Below are 11,635 nucleotides of genomic sequence, written 5' to 3'. Positions count from 1 at the left end.
CAAACCAAAATGAAACCTTAAAATAGATTTTGGAGTTTACAGTGATACAGAAGTCACGGTTTGGTACTAATACCTCATTTTTTGGGGGTCAAAGTTCGATACAAGTTCGGTACAATAGGGAAAAATGGTCACATTTTAATAAGAGTGCATGTTTGATACTAAAATAAGTACATTTAATTGCTCTCATTGACCTAGTTTGACAAGTCCTGCCTACAATCACAACATATTAATCATAGTAGCCTAAAATGTTTACAGAACTTTAATATTTAATGTTATTTAATTATTTATGCAATGCGTTTAATAGATAACACTTTCATGAAAACAATTGGTTTGTAAAAGCTGAGTTTGAGCTGAGGTTTTGTTGACTGTGGTGTTTGGAGCGCTTCGAATCAGTGAATCATTTTGCCAAGCAATGATTCAAATGATTCAGAGTTTCGAAAAGCTTCGTTTTTCCAGAACCCTTCATGCTTTCGTCACCGCCCTTGCGTCGACGCGGCCAATCAGCTCGCACTGGCCTACGCTAACGTCACTCGCTAAGTAGCTCGCGGAACAAAAGCCGTCAGCGCGGTCTGTTGCTCCCCGCCGGAAGCCAGCGACAAGACGCTGACACGTTCGTTTAGCTTTAAAGTTTGTTTTAAACGAATTTGTCAAGTTAAATACGGCCGTTTACAGTGTAGAATAGTAAATCTCGGGACTGGTGGCGAGTGTTTTTGTCTGCGCTGAAGCTGCGAGGGATTCTCGCGAGAGTAAGTAGATGAGCGCGTGGCTGGTTTGTTTGTGTTTGTGCGTTTGATTGTTTCAAAGCAGCTGGAACCACAGGACAGTATTGGCTCGTTTTAGGGCTGTGTGTTCTAGTTCTGGATCGTGTCATACATGTTTTCAGGCAACAAATATAGTTGCTCTCTAATTGTGCCACATGCCAGCAACATATTTGGCCTCATTCCCCTTTAAAACTCATTGTTTCGCTTGCACAGATGTGTCTGTAAACATTTCGCTTTTTTTTTTTTTTTGGAAAAACGTTGTCAGTCAGTCAGTTAACATGAAAATGGATGTTTTTAAAATATGTTTGTGTGTCAATTTCCATGAGTGTTTACGTGGAAAGGTCACAGTGGAAAGAGTTACAGAGATAATCTAATCAAATTTTTTTTTTTCCTCCCTGTGTTTTTATCTACCACAGATATTGTGAAATCACTGGTGAACAGTGGGGTAGACTATTAAAAGCTTTTGTATGTACTTTTACAGATGTCGGCAATGATTCTGACATGGTGTTTGTTTCTTAGTGTGGGCTGATGTCACTTCTGCAAAGTCGTTACTATTCCCTTTGTCTTATCCGTCTTTGTTCTTTAAAACCATGCCCTCTTCCCATTACCTATATCATTTGCATATGTTCGTTATTCATTATGGATACCTTAAACTCAACCCTTATGCAAACAAGCACTGAGACAGACGTGTACATGTGTGTTTGTTTGAGCTTCAAGTTTTGTTTCCTTTAAAGGTCGAAGGGTTCATCAAATAAAGACATGGCATGTGTCAATCACTTATAATTCGCATCATGCTTTGACTTGACTCATACTCCTAATTACTGTTTTTAGTTATTACGTTTAGATATTGGGGTGGATTGAGGGATTTATAATACGATTGTACAGAATAAGGCATTAATATGTGATTTATAAGTACTAATGAACTTTAATATGCATACTAATAAGCAAATAGTGGGAATTGGACCCTAAACCAAAGTGTTGCCCAGTTTTCAGATAAATGCAATAATGTGATTGAATTCTGCATAGTGTTGCTGTTGCCCATCTACTGAAACCAGTCACCTCATGAAAAGGCAAAATTTTTATTTTCTTGTTCATGCATAAGTTGTCTTATGTAAATAGTTGTATATTAATGCAGCTTTTTTTGATGATTATTATGCTGTGGCTCTTCTCGTGAATTTTCTCAGCTTCTGTCTTGTGTTTCTAAAACTACAGCGCTGTCATTTCTCCTTTCAGCTGTGGTCATTCTGCTCGGTCATTTTTCGTGAATACCCTGACGGAAGCAGGAAGTCTCAGTACGGTTTCCTCTTCCTCTTTCTTTCATTTCGTTCTATTTTCTCCTTTTTTTATGGCTCATGCAAAGACGTGTACCGTTCACCCGGGTCAAACGTAAGACGAGGTCGTCACGGAAGCACAAACGCATGCTTCAGGGGTCTTCATTGACCTGACGTTGAACTCTGTGTGACCTTTGACCTTCATTGTGACTGGCTGTGAATGTCACGCTGTTGGAGTCACTGACCACACGTGGTGCTCTGCTAATACATAAAGTCTTGACGCCTAAAGAAGTTATTAGTACTGATAGTCTTGTGTTAAATCAACACTATGCACAATAACTTCACTTATACAACTGTCCTCAATCATGGCTCAGATGCTCCACAGAATCACATCTTGACATGTTGATCAGACTCCTTTAATGTAGGACACTGCAAGCATGAATAATGCAGATGTGACAATTGGAGGCGGTCCTGTAGTCAGGCATGACCAGCTGTTTTTGTGTCCACTAGGCCGTGCACGACTGCTTATTCTTTCTAGTTGGATAGTCAGCGGGTCAATGTTTACCGTAATGAGGCACAAATGCTGCTTTTTGGGAAGGTCATGTACTCATGGACATATTTTCAGGACATATTTTTGGTTAATATGTATATGGTTGGTTTCGGTTGTTCAGTGTGTTAATAGTAGTTCATTTGTACCATTACTAAGTTGCCATAGTTACTAACATGAGTACTTATTTTAAAGCATTTATTTCTGTAGGTTAATGTTAACTTCTGCATGAAGAATGTAACTTTTATATTTGAATAATAGTATATTTATACATTAATACTTAAATACGTTGTACCAATACATTGTTAATACATTAATATTAATCGTCCTGGGAATGTGTGCATATTTTATATATATATATATATATATATATATATATTAGGGCTGTGCAAAAATTAATTGTGATTAATCGCATCCAAAATAAAAGTCTGTGTTTACATAATATATTTGTGTGTGCTGTATTGTATATAATTATTTTGTATATATAAATACCTATGCATGCATGTATATATTTAAGAATTATTTGCGCTTAAATTCTGTGAATATATATATATATATATAAATACATAATCTGTATTATATAAATATAAATATTTTATATATGAATAACACATTTTCTTAAATATATACATGCTTGTGTGTGTATTTATATATACAAAATAATTATATACAGCACACACAAATATATTATGTAAACAGACTTTTATTTTGGATGCGATTAATCGCAATTAATTTTTGCACAGCCCTAATATATATATATATATATATATATATATATATATTAGGGCTGGGCAACGATTAATCGCATCCAAAATAAAAGTTTGTGTTTACGTAATATATGCGTGTGTAGTGTGTATAATTATTTTGTATATATAAATACACACACATACATGTATATATTTAAGAAATATTTGCATGTATATACTTTATATGTATTTATACATAATTAATATTATGTATAAATATAAATATTTGATATATTATGAACCGATTTTCTTAAATATATATATGCATGTGTGTGTATTTATATATACAAAATAATTATACACACTACACACGCATATATTATGTAAAAACAAACTTTTATTTTGGATGCGTTTAATCGCGAATATAATTTTATTAGTGTGTGTGTGTGTATGCTTTATAAGAAGAACACTGTAAAATGCTACTCAATGTAACAATAAAACCAGTTTCTTCACAAAAAACGAATCGATTTGTCTGCGCAACCCCTAGTTTACGTGAAAATGGAAAAAGATGAGCTTCTTTTACTCGTCGAGCATGTGTGACTGATGAAAGGCTCACTTCCTGGTTGTGGTTGTGCACAGGTAGCATTTTTCCTAACAGAACTCCTCTTTGTCTCTGCGCAGGAGTCCAAGGCCTATTAAAGCTCGTCCTCCTTCAGTCCTGCAGTGATCTGGAAGGTAAGTGTTTGCTCAGTTATTCACACGTACACCACAGTTCATTCCAGTGAATCACCATCGTCATGAGTGAGAGGAGTGTTCTGGATGAACGAGTGTGTGTGTGAGAGATAAAGAGAGGAAAGGCGGCTCTGTGTTTGGCTGAAGGGTGGAGGAGAGTTGCTCTGGAATCTCTCCACTGTGAACTGCTTTACCCCTTTTCATTTCTCTTTCATTTTCTCCCTTTCCTCCTGCTCTATGCTGACACAGGAGAAGCAATGCATGCAGGGTAAGCTCAGACTGTTCTTGTGTGTTTGTTGTGTTGAGTAATCCAGTGTTTATGTGTGCTTAAAGGAGTAGTTCACTTTTGCTGATAATTTACTCACCCCCATGTCATCCAAGATGTCCACGTCTTTCTTTCTTCAGTCGAAAAGAAATTAAGGTTTTTAATGAAAACATTCCAGCATTTTTCTCCATATAATGGACTTCAATGGGAACCAAACGGTTCAAGGTCCAAAAGACACTTTCAGTACAAACTGCAAACTGTTCAAAGGGCTTTAAACGATTTAAGACGATGATGAATAAGGGTCTTATCAAGCGAAACGATCGCTCATTTAATAAATAAATAACAAAGTTAAAGTTTTATAAGCTCAAATGCTCGCCTTGCTCTGTTCTGTGATGCGCGTTCGTGACTCTCCTGTTCGAACTCGTTCATCAAAATGAACAAATCTTTTCCAGAGTCAACTCGTTCATTTCGTTCGCTGAATGAACCAAATGACACGAAAAAAGATTTGTTCATTTGGATTAACTTTAAGTACATACTACCCATATTCATACGATAAAGAACGTACTTTTGTAAAGTTGAAATTCAGATGTAGTTCCTGCTCAGCATGTGGTTTCAGGTGCAGTGATTAACTTGCCCTCACCCTCGCAACGATCACTTTGGTTATAACATTGCATGATTAGTAGCTGCATTCTTGAACTTTTGATTATCATAGAAATCCAAGTTTCTTTACCCAGCATTTTCTTTTTTTTTGTTTCATCTTGCCGCCTTGGTTTATTAAGATGTAGGCGTCTTTGTTTGGCTCAGGCCAGTCGAGCTCAGGTCATGAGCAGTGTTTGTAACGGGAGCAGCTGGAATGATGAGTCGTGCTCTTCATGTGAGGGCGTTTATGGGAAATGTGCACACCCCATGTGGACTTGTGACAAACGTGGCTCTTTTTCCGGAGAAAATGAGTTCCTGGATTAGGATTTGGACAGTGAAGGTTTGCTTTTTGGCTTTTTGGTCAGTGATTCCAACAAAACGTGCTGTCCTTTCTTTCTTTATTGCTCAAGAGGGAATATTCATCTCCGATCCACACACTCTTGTGAAAGCTCGGTCTTCTCAGGTTCACAACCGATTCCCTCAGTCTCATGCTTGCGGTGGAGTGTGAGTGCAAGCGGTGCCTTCAGATGCTGTGAAATCTCGTCTCAGTATTGAGGAGTTTCTCTTTAGTGAAGACTTTCCTGATTTACAGCCATACTGGGTGGAAATAATTTCTTTGCTAAATAAATTAGTTTTAGCTAAATATTTAATTGTGTATATTAAGGTTTCACCAAATTATTCATATTAGTGTATTTTTGTTCATAAAATACAGTCTAGTTTAATGCAATTACCATTATTGAGTTGATTAAATATGCTTATGAAAGCTATATTACTCTTCAAAAGCTGGTCAGCATTTTTTTTTTTAAATGAATACTTTTATTCAACAAGGATGCAGCATTCAATTAAAATTGGCAGTGAAGATATATATAACGTTACAAAATATTTGTTAATCAAAGAATCAGAAAATGCATGACCAATCCCACAAATATATGAAGCGGCACAACTGTTTTCAACATTGATAATAATCAGAAATGTTCATCATAGAATGATTTCTGAAGGATCATGTGACACTCGACTGGAGTAGGCTAATGATGCTGAAAATACAGCTTTGATCACAGTAATAAATTACATTTTTAAAAAATGTATTCAACTGTTATTTTAATATTTCAATAGTTTTCTGTTTTTGATAAATACAGCCTTATGCTCCACAAGCCTGTATATAAGAGAATACCATTCAAAGGTTTTGTAATGTTTTTTTAAAGAAGCGTATATTTGAAAATATTGTTTACTAAATAAGTTGCTTGAGTGTAAAGTACAAACTTTTAATTTGTAAAATAAAGGATTGCTTGTACTTATGGGCTATATGCACGCATAAGTTCCGCATTTGACGCAAGGATGCTCGTCTATTTCCGGTTGTGTAGATTAAAGCGGAGGAAAACCGGAGAAAACGGGATTATGGCAGAGTCTTCAATATTTACTGTCCTCCCGTCTTTGAAACGAAACGTACATACATATATACATATATACAGTTATGTTTATTTGATATAATTTTAAAAAGAAGCATAAACACAACGAGGGGTGTCTGTTTTATCTGTTTTTGTGACTAACGTTTCATTAGTATAACCATGGAGTATAAAATTCAATATAAATTCTCGCTATTGCATTGGACTCTATGATCGGCGGAAGTTATCGAGCATCCTTAATCCTTCACCGGAAATAACGCCGTGCATAGAGCCCATTAGCCCTTGTCCAAAAATTAGCCCTTCCTCCATGTTGTTTACTGATGTTGTTGTTGTTGTTGTGCTCATAGATATCTATATAAAGGCTAGATATGTCGTCCACGCTGCTGGCCTATGGAGGTCGACGTCTGCACCTGGCGGCCATCTTGTCACAGGCAGCTCGCTCACTCGTAACATTGTGTTAATGGTACATGTACTATTTAAATGACCATAACTTGCTCAATTTCTACCGATTTTCAAACGGTTTGTTTTTTTTTGTAAACGTCAGAGATGTAGTTATGACACAGCATACTTATGAATAAAAAGTGTATAAATAAATAATCATCCAGATAATTATAGCCACGTTAATAACGTTTGTAAGAAACCAAACCGTTTGTAAATCCGTCAAGATTTCAACGAGATAAGAGTATTTGTGTTCGTGTTGACCAATCATCTTACATCAGCTTGTCTGTGACGAGATGGCCGCCGGTGATGACGATGGAAACTCCGCCGTAACACATCTAGCCTTTATATAGATATCTATGGTTGTGCATATGAGTTCAGGCGAGAACAACCTTGTAATTGATGATGCACCTAGTCTGCAATTAGTTTGAAGTACTGCTACATAAAAATGTCACAACATGCGTCCTTACACTCTTTCGTTTTGCTCTACAGTGCTGTCTACTCCGATCCGAACGACTTCTCATGCATCGTCGTCTCTTCTGATTGGCTGACGCTCTCCGGTCCACCCTGCTCATGAGGTAACCCCGGCTGTAGTTGTTGACGCCCGTGGCTGGGCCGTGATGGGGCAGAGGGTGTCGGGGGTGGTGAAATCCGCGGATGAGCCGGAGACAGGCGAGCTGCCGTATCCGCCATTGTGTGCGTCGTTCAATAGACGCGGCGTCCCGTTACCCAGCCGTCTGGAGCTGCTGTTGGACATGCCTCCGGCGGGACCGGAAATCCAGCTGCTGCACACCTGGAACCCGGACGACCGCTCGCTCAACCTCTTCATCAAAGACGAAGACCGGCTAACCTTCCACCGCCACCCGGTGGCCCAAAGCACGGACTGTGTGCGGGGAAAAGTCGGCTTTACTCGCGGCTTGCACGCGTGGACTTTGCGATGGCCCGTTCGGCAGCGCGGGACGCACGCGGTTGTTGGAGTCTCAACTTCTTTGGCTCCGTTGAGAGCCGTCGGATATTCGGCGCTGGTCGGTAGTGACGCCGAATCCTGGGGTTGGGACTTGGGACGAGGCCGACTGTACCACGACAGAAAGAGCCAGACCGGCCCGGCGCCGTCGTACCCGCAGTTTATTGAAGATGAAGATGAGGAAGGGACGTTCTCCGTGCCCGAAGAGGTTCTGGTGGTGCTGGACATGGACGAAGGCACACTGGGATTCTGTGCCGATGGGAACTACCTGGGCGTGGCGTTTCGTGGACTGAAAGGAAAGAGGCTGTACCCGATCGTCAGTGCGGTGTGGGGTCACTGTGAAGTCAGCATGACCTACATCAACGGATTAGACCGTATGTATCATTTTCAGGTTTTTTACTTCTTTCCCATATTTTCCTTAATCCCGTATCCAAGGGCGGCGCATGTTGATTTGAAGCCAGCTCTTTAGATTTATTCTGGTTTTTTTTATTGCCAATGTGCGAACCGCTTGCGACAACTTAAAAATACGAGACCTTCCCCGACTTCCTAGGTTGTCTATGAAAGCCTGTAGACTAATTTTTATGTGAAGGGCTCAGATGTTTTTGTTGGGAAAATCAAATTTACACACGCTACTGACCGTTCTGACTCAATGTTCAGGAAGGATAATGTTGAAAAAGTTTTTTCTGTATTGTCCGTGTCATGCAAAGAAAAGGGATTTTAAACTACAGTCTCATATAGTCAGATCTATATAGTCTGTAGTCTCAGATATACTTGATACACAAACTATCATAAGTGGAAAGTTGCTGGCTGCAGTTCACTTAACGACCACCGGTGTCACTAATAATAAGGGTTTCTAAATTCTACATGGAGCGTCTTTTAAAGCTACACTGTGTGATTTTTACCCCCATCTAGCGGTGAAAAGGTATATGACCATCCAGTGAATATTAGTTTCTTTTCCTCTCGATTCCGATTTCGTTTTAACTCCTACGGTGGTCAATGTAGTCCAAGATTAACATGGCTTCCAGTTCGACCTCGTCCATGAGTGTTAATTCAAACGTAAATGCGAAAGGCGAAGCTTAAAAACTAAAAGAGTTACACAGTGTAGCTTTAAAGGGATACTCCACTTTTTTTGGAAATAGGCTCATTTTACCACTCCCCCAGAGTTAAACGGTTGAGTTTTACCGTTTTCAGATGTATTCAGCCGATTTTTAGATATTTGGAAGAATATCAGTAACCAGACCGTTTCTGGTCTCATTGACTTCCATAGTATATTTTTTTCCTACTATGGAAGTCAATGAGACCAGAAACGGTCTGGTGGAGTGGAGTATCCCTTTAAGACTGTAATACACTACTTTTAAAATCTTAACAGATTATATAACACTAGGCATCATACACATAGTGACTACATTGTTACAAATTAAAGGCCTGTTCTCACCAAAAAGTATTACTACAACTATAAAGTTGTAATAATCATTCTAATTGAATTAGAATAGAGAAGTCCACACCACAATTCTAACACTAAAGGCATGGAGGAACAATATCGTTGGAATCACTTTTAAATGGGTCATGAACTGGCTTTTTAAATTTTATTACATTGTTGTCTGAGGTCAGTTCATGACGTTTGCTTGGTTTTTGCATTCAAAAACATCAAAATGAATAATAGCTCTTTTTTTGTAACTTAATTAGTATATTTTTGTTTTATTTGCATTTACCATTGTTTCTAAACAATATGAAAAGTAAGGCATTACAAAGGAGGAATATAATACTCAAACCCATTTTATTTATTAGATCTTTTGTTTTATACAGTATTCCTACTGATTTTGCTACCTTACTTCTAATGTATCCAAAATGTGGTTTCCAACTAAGTTTATTATCTAAGATTTAGTTTCTAAACATTTTAATGCCTTATTTTGCATAACCTTATTATTCTACATCCCTTACTCCTACCCAATACCCATACTTAAACGCTACTAAAACTACCTTACTATTAATAAGCAGTAAATTAGGAGTTTGAGGCAACAATGTAGTTCATAGTGAATATGTTCCCCATACTGAAGCGTTACCAAATGGTCTCTCTTGTGATTGGCTGGCCTTTTTAACAGTTCTTTTGCTGTTTGTAGTGTCACAACCATGAATCGTTGAGCTTATCTTAAATCAATGTTGGTCTTTGAAGTCCAAACGAGTGTTTTCACATGATCGCTTGAGGTCTTTGACCCTTGACCCTAACTGACTTCTGCTGTGTCCCGTAGCTGAACCCCTGCCGTTGATGGAGCTGTGCAGGAGAGCAGCGCGACAGGCTCTGGGTCGAAACCGAATCCATCACATCCAGTCTCTGCCACTGCCACAGACGCTCAAGAACTACCTGCAGTACCAATGAGACTCACACACACACACACACACAGCCAAAAAACTGGACACCTGCTCAGAAATGATCCCTGGTGCTGGTGACTTCAGGACTGTAGAAGCTTTGTGCTGTGCACAGATCGACGTATAGGGACGGACGCTACCGAATTGAGCAGCCAGACGACGAGTATCTAGTTTTTATACATGATTATGAGGTGATTGTAACAAATAAGGCGTTTGTGTTTGAGAACGACTCAAGTTCGTGTCTTCCATGGAAATAATTTTTTTAAGAGCTGATGATTTTGATTTTCCTTCACTTTTATGTCAACAACGATAGACTTGGGTTTCTGCACATAAATCCAGCATGATATTTTATTCCAGAAAACAAGTCGTTATTGTCTTCACTAATACACACACAGTGCCTGAGATCTTTTATCTTTTCTGTTTGTTGTTTGTTTTTTGCCTCCCCAAGCTGTAATCATGACGAAGCTGATTAAATCGGTTTTCAGATGTTTTAGCGTATAAACGCGAGTATGCGAATTTGAAATGTGCCGCGGCGTCTGTGAAGCAGATTTTTACAGATCTGATTTTTATATGAATTTGATGTCTGCCAGAGCAGTCTGTGTTTTGGGCCTCCGGGTGGCGGTGGAAAACCTGCAAGATGGCAGACACGACTTTGCTTATATGTGACTTTTGAAATGTGAATAAAAATAAAACTCAAAACCCAAAATGCAGTCTGCTTCTCTTTCATTTCTGTATCAATGCTTTTAAATTCATATTTTTCATTCCAATTCTGATGTAGTAACATTTTTGTTAGTGTGTTTTCAAATGGTCATGTTGAGTTTTGCTGAACCTACTGGTGATTTATGTTTATATTATCTGTTTTCGGGTTTATATGATTGAGTTTTGGGGTAATTATTGCATCACCTTGTGGGTCTCTGGAGAATAGCATACAGAAAGCGTTTATAATTGATATTTTACTTAATATAAATTACACTAAGACCTAAATTGTATTGCTCAGATTGATATATTAGTTGTTAAATATTCATGTTTTCGTCATATTCGTTGCTTTGTGTGTACAGGTGTGGCTATAGCTTATTTTCTGAGGTCCAAATGTCCTCAATTACATAGTAAAATTATGAAAACTCATCATGAGGACATTTTGGTCTTTTACATAGGAAAAAATCTTTTACATAGAAATTGTGACTTTGTCATGCAGTTCTGAGAGAGAAAAAGTCAATTGTGAGATAAAAAAAGCAATTGCCTTTTTATTTTTTATTCAGTGGTGGTGGAAACAAGCTTCCATTGAAATGCCACACAATTTGCGGAGGTGTTTTTTAATGTTAAATTGGAGGAGAGACAAAAACAAAACGTCATTTGTCAGTGTGAAACTGTGCCCTCAATTTGAGGGAGTTTATTAAAACGTGGTGAAAAATTTCTCTGCAACCGAAAAGCTGTCCACTGGCTCTGTATAGTGAGTGTGACATAAATAAAATTACTCTTTCATTGACAACATCTTTGTAATATTTTCCTAAGTATAATCGAATATTTGTCTGAAACCTGCTACGATATATATAATGAAATTA

The 11,635-nt window shown here is 38.1% G+C and overlaps 1 protein-coding gene across 2 annotated transcripts; it reads left to right on the top strand.

The window, feature by feature from the left end:
- Positions 1 to 513: 513 nt before the first annotated feature.
- spsb4b (splA/ryanodine receptor domain and SOCS box containing 4b) lies at positions 514 to 10,779 on the top strand. Of its 2 annotated transcripts, XM_039678719.2 has the most exons (5): positions 514 to 746; positions 3,947 to 4,000; positions 4,247 to 4,265; positions 7,235 to 8,080; positions 9,956 to 10,779. In XM_039678719.2, the coding sequence occupies exons 4-5, from the start codon at positions 7,363 to 7,365 to the stop codon at positions 10,081 to 10,083; spliced, it is 846 nt and encodes a 281-aa protein (XP_039534653.1). In that variant the 5' UTR covers positions 514 to 746; positions 3,947 to 4,000; positions 4,247 to 4,265; positions 7,235 to 7,362; the 3' UTR covers positions 10,084 to 10,779. The 2 variants fall into 2 exon arrangements, with proteins under 2 accessions (XP_039534653.1, XP_039534652.1); XM_039678718.2 differs by lacking the exon at positions 4,247 to 4,265.
- Positions 10,780 to 11,635: the final 856 nt, after the last annotated feature.

This window comes from Pimephales promelas, chromosome 16, assembly GCF_988280905.1.
Source record: "Pimephales promelas chromosome 16, fPimPro1.hap1.1, whole genome shotgun sequence".
NCBI classification, from domain to species: Eukaryota; Metazoa; Chordata; class Actinopteri; order Cypriniformes; family Leuciscidae; genus Pimephales; species Pimephales promelas.
The sequence above is the reverse complement of the archived record's forward strand: the minus strand, read 5'-3'. Positions and strand labels throughout refer to the sequence as shown.